The sequence below is a fragment of the Nicotiana tomentosiformis genome, chromosome 12 (assembly GCF_000390325.3).
Source record: "Nicotiana tomentosiformis chromosome 12, ASM39032v3, whole genome shotgun sequence".
Classification (NCBI taxonomy): Eukaryota; Viridiplantae; Streptophyta; class Magnoliopsida; order Solanales; family Solanaceae; genus Nicotiana; species Nicotiana tomentosiformis.
The window spans coordinates 83280270-83297198 of NC_090823.1; the positions used below are offsets into that span (position 1 = coordinate 83280270).

Sequence of the window (16929 nt, forward strand, 5' to 3'; positions counted from 1 at the left end):
TTTACTACCTACCGAGGGAGAGAGAGTGGGGAGGTTTATTGAGGGACTCACTCACCCTATCAGGCTTCAGATGGCCAAGGAGGCCGAAAGTGAGATTTTCTTTCAGACGGCTGCTAATGTCGCGAGGAGGGTCGAGATGGTTCTTGCATAGGAGAGAGGGCAGAGGTCTGATAAGAGACCTCATCAGTTTGGTGGTTTCAGTGGTGCCTCATCTGGAGGCAGGGGTAATTTTGGTAGGGGTTATCCTCCCAGACTGTTTCATTCAGCACTTCAGGCATTTTTCGGTGCTTCATGGAGTCACAATCCTATTATGCCTTACTCTAGGCAGCCAACATTTAGTGCACATTTAGATCCTATCAGTGCACCACCACTCCAGAGTCACTACAGCGGTTATTCAACCGTTCGGGTCAGCAGTCACAGCAGCCGAGGTCTTGTTATACTTGTGGTGATCCAAGGCACATTGCTAGATTCTGCCTCATGTCTTAGGGCAGCATGCAGTAGCAGGGTTCTCGTGCTATGGTTCCAGCACCGGTTGTTTCACCTCCTGCTCAGCCAGCTAGAGGTAGGGGTCAGACAGTTAGAGGTGGAGGTTAGACTGTTAGAGGTGGAGGTCAGGCTGTTATAGGTGGAGACCAGCCAGTTAGAGTCCGTCCTAGGGACACAGTTCAGAGTGGTGGGGCCCAGCCCCGATTTTATGCTTTTCCAGCTAGGCCTGAGGCCGAGTCATCTGATGTTGTGATCACAGGTATTATTCCAGTTTTTCATAGAGATGTTTCAGTTCTATTTGATCCAGGATCTACTTATTCCTATGTGTCCTCCTATTTTGCTTCATATTTGGTTGTGCCTTGTGATTCTCTGAGTGCTTCTGTGTGCGTATCTACACTGGTGGGAGACTCTGTTATAGTAGATCATATCTATCGTTCGTGTGTGGTTATTATTGGTAGTCTTGAGACTAGTGTGGATCTTCTACTTCTTGATATGGTAGATTTTGATGTCATCTTGGGTATGGATTGACTATCACCTTATCATGCTATATTGGATTTTCATGCCAAGATGGTGACCCTAGCCATGCCGGGGTTATCTCGATTAGAGTGGAAAGAAACTCTTGGTCATACTACCAGCAGGGTTATTTCTTATATGAATGCTCGACGTATGGTCGAGAAAGGGTGTCTAGCCTATTTGGGTTATATTCGCGATCCCAGTGCGAATGTTCCTTCTATGGACTCAGTACCAGTTGTTCGTGAATTTCCAGAAGTATTCCCTGCATATTTGCCGGGGATGCCACCCGACAGAGATATTGACTTCTGTATTGATTTGGCTCCGGGCACTCAGCCCATTTCTATTCCACCTTACCGTATGGCCCCGCCAGAGTTGAAAGAATTGAAGGAGCAATTACAAGACTTGCTTGATCAGGGATTCATTAGACCCACTGTCTCGCCCTGGGGTACACCAGTACTATTTGTAAAGAAGAAAGATGGCTCTATACGGATGTGTATAGATTATCGGCAGTTGAACAAGGCCACTATCAAAAATAAATATCTGTTGCCAAGAATTGATAACTTATTTCATCAGCTTCAGGGAGCCAAGGTATTTTCAAAGATCGATTTGAGGTCTGGTTAGCATTAGTTGAAGGTTAGGGCATCTGATGTTCCTAAGACACATTTTCGGACTCGGTATGGGCATTACGAATTCCTAGTGATGTCATTTGGGCTGACCAATGCCCCAGCAACATTTATGGATTTGATGAATCACGTGTTCAAGCCCTATTTGGATTCTTTTGTAGTTGTATTCATTGATGATATCTTGATTTACTCCAGCAGTCGAGAGGATCATGATCAACATCTTCGGAGTGTACTTCAGACTTTGAAGAATAATCAGTTATATGCCAAATTTTCAAAATGTGAATTTTGGTTAAACTCAGTTGCCTTTTTAGGGTATGTTGTATCGGCAGAAGGCATAAAAGTGGATCCTAAGAAGATTGAGGCTGTTCAGAATTGGCCTAGACCTACTTCGGTTATAGAGATACGGAGTTTCCTGGGTTTAGCAAGTTATTATCATCGATTCGTCGAAGGGTTTTCATCTATAGCAAGCCTATTGACCAGACTAACCCAGAAAGGAGTTCCATTCGGATGGTCAGATGGGTGTGAGTTGAACTTTCAGAAGCTCAAGACTGCTTTGACTATGGCATCAGTGCTGGTATTACCCACAGGTTTAGGATCTTATACGGTGTATTATGATGCATCTCGCATTGGGCTTGGTGCAGTATTGATGCAAGATGGCAGGGTGATTGCATATGCGTCGCGACAGTTGAAAGTTCATGAGAAGAATTATCCTGTTCATGACTTAAAATTGGCAGCCATTGTCCACACTTTGACGATTTGGAGACATTACCTTTACGGTGTCTCGTGTGAGGTATTTACTGATCGTCGTAGCCTGCAGTATCTGTTCAGGCAAAAAGATCTCAATTTGAGGCAGAGAAGATGGTTAGAGTTGTTGAAAGATTATGATATCACTATTTTGTATCACCCCGGAAAGGCCAATGTGGTGGCTGATGCTTTGAGTAGAAAGGCTATGAGTATGGGCAGTCTTGCATATATTCCGGTTGGTGAGCGACCATTAGCTACATATGTTCAGACTTTGGCTAATCAGTTCGTGAGGTTAGATGTTTCAGAACCCAGTCGGGTTCTAGCTTGCACAGTCGCTCGGTGTTGTTTATATGAGCGCATCAGAGAGAAGCAGTATGATGATCCTTATTTACTTGTCCTTAAGGACACGGTGCGGCACGGTGATTCCAAACAGGTTGTTGTGGGGGAAGATGGAGTTCTGTGAATGCAGGGTCGTATTTGTGTGCCTAATGTGGATGGGCTTCGTGAATTAATTCTAGAAGAGGCCCACAATTCTAGGTATTCTATTCATCCAGGTGCTGCCAAAATGTATCAAGATTTGCGGCAACATTACTGGTGGAGGATAATGAAGAAGGATCTAGTTGCATTTGTAGCTCGGTGTCTAAATTGTCAGCAAGTCAAATATGAGCATCAGAGACCTGGTGGTTTGCTTTAGAAGTTAGAAATTCCCGAGTGGAAGTGGGAGCGTATCACTATGGATTTTGTTGTTGGGCTCCCACAAACTTAGAGAAAATTTGATGCAGTTTGGGTCATTGTGGACAGGTTGACCAAGTCAACACATTTCATTTCAGTGACAGTACCTATTCTTCAGAACGGTTAGCTGAAATTTATATTCGTGAGATTGTCCGCCTTCACGGTGTGCCCGTCTTTATTATTTCAGATCGAGGTACGTAGTTTACCTCACACTTTTGGAGGGTTGTACAGCGTGAGTTAGGCACGCGGGTTGAGTTGAGTACAACATTTCATCCACAGATAGACGGACAGTCAGAGCGCACTATTCAGATATTGGAAGATATGCTTCGTGCCTGTGTTATAGACTTTGGAGATTCTTAGATCAGTTCTTGCCACTTGCGGAGTTTGCTTATAATAATAGTTACCAGTCGAGCATTCAGATGGCGCCATATGAGGCATTATACGGGAGGCGATGCCATTCGTCAGTTGGCTAATTTGAACTGGGAGAGGCTCGGTTGTTGGGTACCGATTTGGTACAGGATGCCTTGGATAAGATCAAGGTTATTCAGGATCGACTTCGCATAGCTCAGTCTAGGCAAAAGAGTTATGCCGACCATAAAGTTCGTGATATTGTATTCATGGTTGGAGAAAGAACATTGCTCCGGGTTTCACTTATGAAAGGTATAATGAGATTTGGGAAGAAGGGCAAGTTGAGCCCTAGGTATATTGGACCCTTCAAAATTCTTGAAAGGGTGGGTGAAGTAGCCTACAGGCTTGCACTACCACCCAGTTTATCAGCAGTTTATCCGGTGTTCCATGTTTCTATTCTTCGAAAATATCATGGTGATCCGTCCCATTTGTTAGATTTCACCCCAGTCCAATTGGACAAAGATATGACTTTTGAGGATAAGCTGATAGCTATTCTAGCCCGACAGGTCCGACAGTTGAGGTTTAAGAGTTATCCTTCAGTTCGAGTGCAATGGAGAGGTAAGATGGTAGATGCATCTACCTGGGAGTCCGAGTTGGACATGCGAAGTAAATAACCACACCTTTTCACTAGCTCAGGTACTTTTTCTAATTCCGTTCGAGGACGAACGTTTGTTTTAGAGGTGGAGAATGTGATGACCCAAAAGGTCATCTTTAAATTTAATAATTAATTCTGTATTCTAAGACCTCGAAAAGCACTATTCATCATTTCTCGACTTACGTGCGTAGTCCGTATAATTTTCCGGAAAGTTTTTATGTGAAAAATAGATTAAAATATGAAATAGAGCCTTAAAACTCAACTGAGTTGACTTTGATCAAAATTTTGAGCAAACGGACCCATATCAGTATTTTAACAATTTCGGTAGGTCCGTATCGTGATTTGGGACTTGGGCATATACCCAAAATTTAATTTTAAGGTCCCTAGCTCAAGTTATGACCGTTTAACGGAAACTAGTAATTTAAAGGCTTAAGATTTTCAAGTTTGACCACGGAGTTGACTTTTTGATATTGGAGCAGGAATCCGATTCTGGAAATTGGAATAGCCCCGTTATGCCATTTATGACTTGTGTGCCAAATTTTAAGTCATTCCGGATTCATTTAATATGTTTTGGCACGAGATTTGTAAATTGAAAAGTTTAAAAGTTAAAAGTTCGAATCGAGGTGTGAATTGTAATTTCAGCGTTGTTTGACGTGATATGAGACCCCGAGTAAGTCCGCGTTATGTTACGGGACTGGTTGATATACTCGGACGGGGTCCCGAATACCCCGAGTGTGATTCGGATCAAAATCAGATCAAATTGTAAACTTAAGCAAATTCTGAAAATTTGTTGCCTCTGATGTAATCGCACCTGCGAGGGTCTTGGCCGCAAGTGCGATGCCGCAGGTTCGGAGAAATTGCGCAGATGCGGGACTGGGCTGGCCTGGGGTCTTCACAGGTGAGGCAATTTTGCGCAAAAGCGGATGTCGTAGGTGCGACAGGAATGTCCGCAGATGCGGAACTTCACTTGGCAGCCTGGCACCGCAAATGCGAGCCTTGTCTCACAAATGCGAGTCCGCAAATGCGGAACTTTTATCCGCAGATGCAAAAATGACTGGGCAGAGCCTATAAATTCGGAAGTCGCCATTTTTACTCATTTTTGAGTTTTAAGTCTTGAATTTGGGCGATTTCAAAGGGGATTTTTACGACTTTGAAGTGTGTAAGTATTCTATAACCAAAAGTGTTTATATTTCATAAATCCATGTCTATATTCATCACTTACTTCGGATTTAGATGCAAGAAATTAGAATTTTTGTAAAATCTTCCAAAATGTAAAATGAGGATTTGAGAGCTATTATGATGTCGGAATTTGGTAATTTTTGTATGGTTGGACTCGTCTCGGAACGGGTGTTCGGATTTCGTAAGTGTTTTCGAGATTCGAGACGTGGGCCCCACTGTTAATTTTTGAGATGAATTTCAGATTTTAATCCGAAAAATTAGCAAATTCATATGGAATTAATTCCTACGATTTATATTGAGTATATTGAATTGTTTATGACTAGATTTGAGGTTCGGACACGAATTCGCGAGGCAAAGGTTTATTGGATTCTTGAATTTGGTTGCAAGCAAAGTAAGTGTCATGGTTAACCTTGACTTGAGGGAATAGAACCCTTAAATTATTTGTTATGTGAGATGCATGTGTATGACGTATAGGCAAGGTGACGAGTGTCTATACGTCGTCAAATTAATTGTTTGCATAATTACTTAAAAAATTATAAATCGTTTTAAATCATGAATTAATTATTATATTAATTGTTTCACTCATATTCCTTATCAAATATAAATTCTTGAATTCCTGCAATAATTGCCACATGCTTATTTGATCATTATTCGTGAAATTATTATTCATTTAATTATTGATGAATATTTTGGAAGATGAAGCCGGTATTTTGGTATTGAATTGATTCATAAGTGTATATCCCCGCACTTAAATACTCTTCCGAATTTATATTATTATTTTCATGGTAAGGAAGAGTGTAAAGCACGAAGGGTGTTGCCGTGCCATTTGTGAGTGTAAAAGCACGAAGGGTGTTGCCGTGCCAAATTGTGAGTGTAAAAGCACGAAGGGTGATGCCGTGCCAAATGAGAGTAAAAGCACGGAGGGTGGTGTCGTGCTATTTTTATATTATCAATTGCTCATTTTATTGTTGATACATTAATTGGCTGCTAAGTGACACTTCTCCTGCTAAAATTATTATATCCTTCCCTTTCGCATATTCCCGCCCAATTTATAAATTGTTATTTATTTTATTATTGTTACTTCATATTTGTATATAATTGTACAAGTTGTTTATGTACGTGTCTTGTCATAGCCTCGTCACTAATTCGTCGAGGTTAGGCTCGATACTTACCAGTACATGGGGTCGGTTGTACTGATACTGCACTCTATATTTCTTGTGCATATTTCGGAGTTGGTCCCAACGGCGTACCGTAGATTGCCCGGATACAGCTACCAGTGGAGACTTGAGGTATAACTGCCCAGCGTTCGCAGTTCTGAAGTCCCCTTCTATATTGGCTCAGTTGTGTATTATATTTCAAACAGCTTGAATTTTATTTAGACCTTTATTTGTATTATTCTAGCAGCTCGTGCACTTATGACTCCAGTTCTGGGATGGTATTTAGACATCGCTATTATTATGGATTACACACTATATTTCAGACTTTACTTCCGCAATTGTTTCTTTGTTATTAATTAATTTAAAATTATTTTAAAATGTCTAATATTATTCTAACGTTGGCTTGCCTAGCAAGCGAAATGTTAGGTGGTATCACGGTTCTAAAGGTGTGAATTTCGAATTTTGACAATAACTAGGATAAAAATAATTTCAAAAGAATTATCACTATATTTTAATTAAAATATTTGCACGTGAAAAATAATTTTATATCGCGCGGTCAAATACATTAGTTGTTAATGTAAAAAGGCAACCAAACACAAATACTCCCCCGTTTCAATTTATGTGAACTTATTTGAGTCTGTACGAAATTTAAGAAAAGAGAGAAGACTTTTGAACTTGTGGTATAAAATGAGTCATATATATTTTGTGTGGATATAAATTATTGAATAAAGATAAATTATTTTTAAATAAAAAAAAGATCATTCTTTTTTGCACGGAGTAAAAAGAAAATAGGTTCAGGTGAAATTGAGAACTAAAAAATTCAGTTTCTGGATCCTTCCAAACAAATAGGCACCATTGGAACCCTGTAAAACCTCTGCACTACCTTCTCTTTTCTCTATCTCTCGAAATCTCACTGTGTTGCACTTGTCCTCTACGCACTCCCCAACACAGAATCATCTCCTCTCTCGCACGCTGCTCATATTACCACCGTATTCCGCCGCCGCGCCGCCGCAGAATGGCCCGTCTTGGAGAAGGAGACAAACGATGGATCGTAGAAGACCGAGCCGATGGCACCAACGTTCATAATTGGCACTGGGCTGAAACTGACTGCCTCGAATGGTCTCGCAACTTCCTCACTAACCTCTTATCCAACAAAACCCTAATTAACGGCGAGAACAACCTCAAAATACGCACAAAAAACCTCGAGAAACTCGAAGGAGAAGCCTACGTCAATATCCGTAAGGGGAAAATAATTCCGGGCTACGAATTGAATTTAATTCTCTCCTGGGAAGGGGAATTAAAAGAAGCTGATAATAATAGTGTGACGAAAATTGAAGGGAATGTTGAAATTCCTTATATAGCCGACGAGAATGCTGATGAAGAACCGGAGATTAAGGTTAATGTAAAAGAAGATGGACCCATCGGGAAAAAAATGAAGGATGCCTTTGTTGAAAAAGGAAAGCCGTTTGTTTTAGAGCAAGTGAAGGCGTATGTTAATGCTATGGCAAATGGTGGGCCCGCTAAGGATGAAGCTGAGGTGAAAAAATTAGCTAAAAAACCCACCGGCACCGGAAATGTTGTCTCTTCGGCTCCGGCTTCGGCTCCGGTTGCTGTGGATGAGAAGGCAAAGGGTGTGGTGAAGAAGGAGAAGAAGAAGGAAGGGTTTAAGACAATTACGATGACGGAGAAGTTTAGTTGTAGGGCGAAGGATTTGTTTGAGATATTGATGGATGAGAAAAGATGGAAGGGTTTTACACAGAGTAATGCAAGGATAAGCAAAGAGGTGGGAGGGGAGTTTAGTATATTTGATGGGTCAGTTACAGGAACTAATGTGGAGTTGCAGGAAGGCAAATTGATTGTTCAGAAATGGCGGTTTGGTAGCTGGCCTGATGGCGTCCAGTCCATGGTAACCTCAATATCAATAGTAATCTTTTATGTTAAATATGGAAAATTGTTTTGTATTGGAATGAAATATATCTGGATAGGGTCTGGAAGCTGAAGAATTGATATAGCCAACCTCAACTAATTTGGATTTGATTTAGCTGATTGACTGATGGAGTATATAATCTTCTATGTGTGTATAGTGTGTAGAATGAGTTATGTTCTAGGTAACTTGACTAGTATTCATCTTTTTTTGGTTCAAATGTTCCATCTTAATAGACAAAAGATGCAAGTTTGTGGCCAGATTGTGAGGTCAAATCCTATAGTCTAAAGAGTTCTCGCTGGTGTAACTAATCCTTTTGTTAGCTTAGTAGAAGACTGGAGGCCAGTTATACAAGGAACAATATAATCTTGGCCAGTGTTATTGTTTTGTAGATACGACATTTTAATATAAGCACAGGGACTACATGCGTAGATTGGCTGGTGATGGACTATGGAGGTTGTGATATCTATTTAATGTATCATTACTTTAGGCTCTTACTAAAAGTAGAATTTAAGCAGTGATATAAAGCGAAGGTAACTGTTCGCTTTATAATTGAAAATGGATTCAGTACAATTCAACGGAATCTAAGAAATGATTTTTGAACTTGATTCTACAAAAAATTCAAGTCCAAGTCTAACTCTAGTCCACTCCCGGATTCATTCAATCCTGCTTGAATGAAACAGGGTTGTGGAATGGTTCTTCTTCCACAAAATTTGGTGGATCAACTATCAACAATGTAGTTTGAATTGATTTGTCTGAATTTAAAACTCTCTTTACCTCGCCTGTTGCCACTTGTTTTCTTTTTACAGTGTGGTCAATATGTTTAAATAGATGGAACTGTAACTGTGACTTATAGGCCACGAGTTCGAGCTGTGGAAGCAGCCACTAATGCTTGCATTAGGGTAAGCTATCTACATCACACCCCTTAGGGTGCGGCCTTTCTGGACCCTGCATAAATTCGGGATGTTTTGTACACTGGGCTGACCTTTTAGATGGAACTGTGACCGTGTGATGGCGTGTCGCGACTTGCCAGCCTATAGCCACAATGCCACATAAATGTGTCTGATGGAGAATGGTGGTTTTTTCTTGATGCATCTCTGGTGATGATTGTTGCAGGTCCGAATTACTTTTGAGGAGCCTGGATCTGGAGTTACAGTTGTCAAGCTGACGCATACAGATGTACCAGAGGAAGACAGGTCCGTTGTAGTTATCTATTTACCTATGTTAGTTTGCTTATATATGATAATGCGATTTTTTCTTCTCATATTTGCTATGGTGGTGCAGATATGGTAATGCAACTGTTGTGGAGAATACGGAGAGAGGATGGCGGGACCTTATCTTCCACAGGATACGGGCTGTTTTTGGTTTTGGAATCTAAATTTTCTAAAGGGTGGAAATTTACAATTGATGCTCCTACAATATAGGCTGCAAAAACTGAATGGGCCTGTTTGATCAAGATCAACTCTTGCGGACACCATGGACCTAAGAGTCTGTTCAATTGAACTTTTCCTTAGGTTGATTGTCAGGTTTTTCTAGCTTAATAACAAAATTTGACGGTGAACTTGTAGAATTTGTGTTCCATGAAACTTATTCAATTTGTCTTCAATGAAACTTAATTCTTCTTTGCTGGTTGAGCGCTGGATATAGTGTTTCATTTCATTATTTTGTTATTATGTTCCTTGTATTGATTTCTTGTATCTTGCCTGCTCGGTTGTGTTAGGGTCTCTCACATTCTTAGATATAGAGAAAAAGGGTGGTTACATCAGTTATCATATGGTACCTTTTCATTATTTTACGTGTATGCCTCATTTTGATATCTCTAACTAATTTTATCTCATGCATTGCGGATACTTGACTGTTGCATATGTTTGTTTCTCTCCTTGTGCTCAAAATAGAACAGTGTATAAGGGATATTGCAGTAGGTAGGTTCACAGTCGCTTAAACTGTCCATGGTATACTATCTGTATGTGTGTACTTTATTCAATTGATAGAATCTCGTTGGAAATGCAAACAGAAAGTTATTGGGGGCCATTCCTAAGCTTCTACAGAAGAAAAAGATCAATAGGTGAAAGTGATGCAAAGTGCTCCTACTGAAGTTAGAAATCTGGTAACTCTGTGTGTTGAAGTTATGAAGAAAAGTATTTCATTTTCGGATCACTAGGAGGATGGGGTAAATATCCTGTTTCTATGACAGAAACGGGTTCAGCTGAGAACGTTAAGACTAGCTCTGATGTTGCTGTTTGTGGTTGCTGCTGTTTACCTGCTCTCCAGTTATGTTAGGCAATGTGTGGTAGCAGTTATTGAGCGAGTTGGATGAGTAGATGCTACACTGGACTCTGGAGGGTGTCATCGTTTTGGACGTGGGATTTCAAAGATGATAACTTGATGATTAGTACTGTATCCAACACACTTTGCTTTAGCTTTTAGAAGTGGAAATGCAAGGTCTCGTCGAATTCGAGTAGTTTTAGCTATATGCAGGCAAATCACACTAACATTTTCTAGAATCAGGCGTATATGCATTCGAAGAGTTTGAAGGTTTGGAGACAATTTGACATCCATATGGAGAATAGAAGTGCAAGATATTTTGTGTTTAGCTTTTTAGTTTCTATTTTTGGCCCTATTTATTCCTCTCGAACAATTTTTAATAATGTAAAGATCAAGGAACCAGCCAACCACTATGATCCACTAGGAAACATCACCTTATGCATCTGTTTCTTGCGAAGTTCCAATTTCCAACATCACCAGTTCACTTTCTTTTGATAATACAAATGGTGTAACAACTGTACATATTGAAATGCCCTTTGCTGAATATACAAATTGATGTCTAATTTTGGACAGATAGCAAATTGCAGTTTATGAACAAGAAGAGGCAGTCCTCAGTTTTTCCTGGCAACATATTATACGAAGGTTTTGATCATTTCTCTCACTTCTTCAATTACAAGCCATGCTTTGTGCCCTCCAATCACCTCTGCTCTCATCTCCCCATCTTTCCACAACTGCAATCAAAATGAAACAAGTTGATAGCTTTATTTTTCAATCAGGTTTTTTTTTTCATTTCGAAATGATGAGGAATCCAGACTTCTGCTTACCTGAATTGTTGGCATTTTCTGAAGACCATAAAACAAGAATCAAATTAGCTGGCAAACCAAGAACATGAACAAAGAGGCAGCAAAAATACTAGAGATTTGCCAAGAACAATACTTACTGAGACGTTTCCGCGCTTCACTAAAGATTGTGGTACCTTATTCACATCCACGTAGTAGAATTTGAGTCTACGAAAAAGAGGAAGAAGGAGATATCAAATATCTAAAACCACGCCAAGGGAGAGAGCAAGACAGACATGTTTTCATTTGACCAAATGAGACTTGGAATGTTAAAAATATGCTCAATGTCAACAACAATATTAGCCATCTTCGTTTGGAATCATATATCTCGTGGTAATAAAAATGTATTGTTCGGGGGTATATCAGGTTCAGTCTTCAGTTTATATTTCGTCGACCAATCCTTCGTAAGAATACATAACCATAGCATTCAAAGATCATTGAACTTCTGCAACTATACGGGTAGTTATTGAGTAAATAATTTACTGAGTTATTGTCACTCTCGTCTGAGGTAGGGAGCTGTTCAACTTTTGGGGAAAGCATAATGATTTAGCGGTGCGGAGCTACATAACTCGACCTGAAGAGTTGGATCCATTCGTCGCAAAATCGTACTGTGCAAATAGGGTAGAACAAACTTCTTTTGTATGTATATAAATTATTGAATTCCCTTGACGTAAGGGAGGCTTCTACTGTAGCGGCAAAGATTACTCAAAATTTGCTTTTAGGCCGTCTGTTGATACATTATTTTAGTGGTTAAACAAAAGCCATATTTGGATCAATGTAAAGTTAACCATTTTTAAAATCTCACTTATATACATCGGTGAGTTTACAATTGAGACTGAAATCTAATCATAAAAATAAAGAAAGCAATAAAAGAAAGAGCTATCAACTATTCAAAAGATTGTTAATTTATGAAGACATGAAAGAGAAGTTGAAAAGGGCTTACTTGGTATCAAACTCAGCTGCAAGTTTCTCCAATTTTGGCTTCAAATAAATGCATTTCCGGCACCAAGCAGCCATCCTATCAACCATTTGCTATAAACAAATCAATCTAACTACAAATCTATGAATTTGTTTCTTTCTTTTTTCTTTACAAAAATGCAGAACATGAAGTAAAAAAAAAGAAATCCATACAATTATCACTTATATAAAAAAATAACCAAATGGTGTTCGGAATTTGAAATTACGACGTAAAAAGACTCTTAAACTTCGAATTCGAGACCGCTAGTAAAAAGGAAAAATTTACCATTTAACCACATTCTTTTTTCTAATCACAAAGAAGGAAAGAGAAGGATTTTACCAATCAATGATGATGGGTTGTGAAAGCTCATTAGCAGAGGCTAAAATCTGGTCAAGTTGTTCACTATTCTCAATGGGTTGCATCTCCACTGTACTGGGTCTTGACATGTCTAGCCAGGAGGCATGCATTCTCCACTCTTTCTTTATTGTTTTCCTCCAATCACCTCTTCTTTTATCTACAAAACAAAATTCATATGATTTTAGCAGATTCAAACTCCCACCGTTGTTCCTAACCTGATGATGCTGCTCTCTATGGTGGATTTCTCTATACAGAATTTGGAAATTTGGTGCTAAAATTGACATCTTTTAGCAGTTGTTTGAACAAGCAAGAACAGTCGGTTTAATGAAGGATAAGATATTTGAGTCAATGAGTTTTTTTTTTTTTCTTTTTTCATTTACTAGTAGATATTTTTTTTATTCTTAATTTATTTCTTAAAGAAAACGCTTATCCACTTATCCTTCCATTGAGATGGAATTTTCTTCAAGGAAAAGGACCATTTGGGCTTTGGACCCACTTGTAGTAGAGTGGCTTTTCCTTGACCCTTTGGCCATTTGGAAACCTTTATCTTATGAACTTTCCTTCTTTGACAAATGAAATGTATGTTTTTTTCCTCGGGAAATGAAATATATACTTCCCCAAAATTGTAGCAAGAGATCATAGTTTTAACTGCATTTATGACAAATCTCAATGATATTCTCAATATTATTGTTCAATTGGACATTTTCTACAGTATAATTAATTGATTATGTAAAAATGAAGAAGTAAAATTTTGTATTGGACCGATGCTCGATAAGGTTTTTGAATCAAAATTCTGAAAAATAATTAATGAATCATCTTAGCACAGCTACTATGTCCAGGACTCCATTCCCATTTGAATACTTGAATCAGAGCACTTCTTCTTTATTGTGCATCTATTCGTAAAGTCAGTTTGTGTCACCACCCCAAATCCATTGGTTGTGATAACACCTAACACAACCCGCTAGGTAAGTCAACTAGTAACTATCTAATTCCAATGATATTAACAAGACAATTAAACGAAATAATTTACTGAATCTTATACATTTTTCAAGGACTGGTGTACAAATCATGAGCTTCTAAGAATAGAATTCACAAAGCTGAAATGAAATAAATATATCGTCTGTTTGAAAAGTACATTAACAGAGTTTTATAGATCTAAGGCTACCACGAACAAGAGGCAACTACAACCGGGACACAGGTACATCTTCAATCCATCTCTCATCGATTACAGCAACATCAACAGCCAACATCTGCACGCAAGATGCAGAAGTGTAGTATGAGTACAACTGACTCCATGTATTCAGTAAGTAACAAACCTAACCTTAGGTTGAAAGTAGTGATGAGCTAACACAAAGGTCGGGTCCAACACCAATATTCCATAACAGTTCATAACAGCATAGTACAAGTACTAAACGAGGTATCTCAGAAATAAAATGCTCAGTTCGTTCACAGTTCCCGAAAAATAGGTATGCTTTCCAAGTATCTAAGTGAAAACCCAAATCTTTTACCGAAAATGCCAAAATACGAGTAAGTTTGAAAACTGTGATTTTCCTACAAATCCTTTCAACAAATAGTAAGATGTTTCATTTTCAAATAGCATGAGGAAAGTACTTCTCTATGCCTACATGTCAAGATACAGGTAAAATCATAAATGTCCCCAAAACTAGGTAGTAGAAGGAATGCACCTCTATGCATGTATCTCAGGTACGCATGTCAAATGCAATGCATCTCGATGATGAGCTCATGTACTCACATTCTCAGAGTACTCAATCTCACTGTCTCGCATTCTCTCTCACTATGCTCAGGACACTCAATCACTCAGCATTGTATAATACCTATTGCGGCGTGCAGCCCGATCCACATATATATAGTCGACTGCGCTCACTCGGGGTGTGCAGACTCCAGAGGGGCTCTTTTAGCCCAAGCGCTATATCGCTGCGGTGTGCAGCCCGATCCCATAAAATGTAATCAATATATCGATGCGGCGTGCAGTCCGATCCTATAAAATATAATCAATATAGCATGCTGCGGCGTGCAACCCGATCCCAAAATATCACTCTCACTCAGGCCCTCGACCTCACTCAGTCATCAATCTCTCCAGTCTTACTCACAAGCTCACAATATCATGAAACTAGTCCGACAACAATGATATAATGTATCAATATATAATAACTGAGACTGAGATATGATATGAATGTATGGATATGAGTGAGTACGAAATATCAATGAAATCAATGAGATGACAGTAAGAAACGACACTATGGGTCCAAACAGTGTCGGCATAATGCCTAAACATGATATCTAGCATGATTGACAGCTGAACTACTTTATCACATGGTGGAAACACGAATATCAACAAAGTAGGACCACTATACAGTGTCATAGAAGCAACAGAGTCCCAATTCAAATGGTGCACACCCACACGCCCGTCACCTAGCATGAGCGTCACCTCAACACCAATCACATAACACGTATTACGGGGTTTCATACCCTTAGTACTAAGTTTAGAAGAGTTACTTACCTCGAACGAGCTAATACCAATGCCGAGCAAGCTAAGCGATGCTCCAAAAATGCCATCTAGCACGTAGCGACCTCCGAATGACTCAAAACTAGCCAAAAGCAACTCAAATACATCAAATAAAGACCAAGGAAACAATTCCAAATGAAAAAGGTCGAATCTTTAATCAAAAGCCTAAAATTGGCCAAAACGTCCAACCCGGACACGCACCTCGGAACCCGACAAAACTCATAAAATCCGACAACCCACTCAATTACGAGTCCAACCATACTAGTTTCACTCAAATCCGACTCTGAATCGATATTCAAAACTCAAAAATTCGTTTTATGAAACTTTAGGCTAAAACCCCCAATTTCTCTTTAAAATTCATCAACCCATTGCCAAAAATGATGATAGATTCGTAGAATAAGATCAAAACCAAGTATAGAATACTTACCCCAACCCTTGTGATGAAATTTTCTTTAAAACTCGCCTCAATCCGAGTCCCACATCTCAAAATATGAAGAAAGAACCAAAACCCCGATTTATAGCTTCTGCCAGCATTTTCGCACCTGCGGCACATTAGCCGCTTCTGCGGCATCGCTTCTGCGACATAACCTCCACTTCTGCGAAATCAGCTGAGGACTCGACCCTCGCACCAGCGGACAACATATCCGCTTCTGCGACATCGCAGGTGCGAGCCACCATCCGCACCTGCGAAATACCTCGCTCCTGCGCTCCATCACCTCGTACCTGCGCATCCGCATATGCGTCAAAATCTCCGCTTCTGCGGTCTTCCTCACCCAGCACTCACCTCGCCTCTGTGACACTTCTGTCGCTTCTACGGCTATCGCACCTGCGCAAACCAGCCGCAGGTGCGATCACACCAGAACCAACAACTTAGCAAAAGTCCAAAAATGAAATAAAATGATCTGAATCTCGTCCGAAACTCACCCGATCCCCTCGGGACCCCGTCCAAATATGCCAACAAGTTCTATAACACAATACGGACCTACTCGAGGCCTCAAAACACACATAACTACATCAAAACGACGAATCACAACTCAAATCGAATCTATAAACTTTGAACTTTTTAACTTCAATAACTCGTGCCGAAACATAGCAAATCAACCCGGAATGAACCCAAATTTTGCACACAAGTCCCAAATGACATAACAAAGCTATTCCAATTTCCGGAACCACAAGTTGACTTTGATATCTTCAAAGTCAACTTCCGGTCAAACTTTTGAACTTTCCTAACCTTCAAGTTTCCATTTTTTGCCAATTTGAGCCGAAACTTTATAGAAACATCCAAATGAAAATCCAAGCATACACCCGAGTCCAAAATCACCATCCGGACCTAACAGAACCATCATAACATCATTCCGGGGTCAACTTCACAAAAAGTCAAACTTTTTCAACTTAAAGCTTCAATAATGAAATTCATTCTTCCAAACCGATTTCGAATAACCTGAAACCCAAAACCGGCGATTCACATAAGTCATAATACATCATACGGAGCTACACATGCCCGTAAAATACCGAGCGAAGTGCAAATGCTCAAAACGACTGATTGGGTCGTTACATTCTCCCCCACTTAAACATACGTTCATCCTCGAATGTGCCAAGAGTTGTTCCCAAAACCCTCAAAC

The 16929-nt window shown here is 39.7% G+C and overlaps 2 protein-coding genes across 2 annotated transcripts; one reads left to right on the top strand and one right to left on the bottom strand.

Moving 5' to 3' along the window:
• Positions 1 to 7286: 7286 nt before the first annotated feature.
• On the top strand, positions 7287 to 9995 carry LOC104106180 (uncharacterized). Its single transcript, XM_009614672.4, has 3 exons — positions 7287 to 8343; positions 9478 to 9557; positions 9646 to 9995. The coding sequence occupies exons 1-3, from the start codon at positions 7453 to 7455 to the stop codon at positions 9737 to 9739; spliced, it is 1065 nt and encodes a 354-aa protein (XP_009612967.1). The 5' UTR covers positions 7287 to 7452; the 3' UTR covers positions 9740 to 9995.
• Positions 9996 to 11090: 1095 nt separating this feature from the next.
• LOC104106181 (thioredoxin-like 3-1, chloroplastic) lies at positions 11091 to 13155 on the bottom strand. Its single transcript, XM_009614673.4, has 5 exons — positions 12763 to 13155; positions 12409 to 12483; positions 11567 to 11633; positions 11451 to 11468; positions 11091 to 11357 (listed from the first exon to the last, which is right to left on the bottom strand). The coding sequence occupies exons 1-5, from the start codon at positions 13062 to 13064 to the stop codon at positions 11259 to 11261; spliced, it is 561 nt and encodes a 186-aa protein (XP_009612968.1). The 5' UTR covers positions 13065 to 13155; the 3' UTR covers positions 11091 to 11258.
• Between the last annotated feature and the right edge of the window lie 3774 nt (positions 13156 to 16929).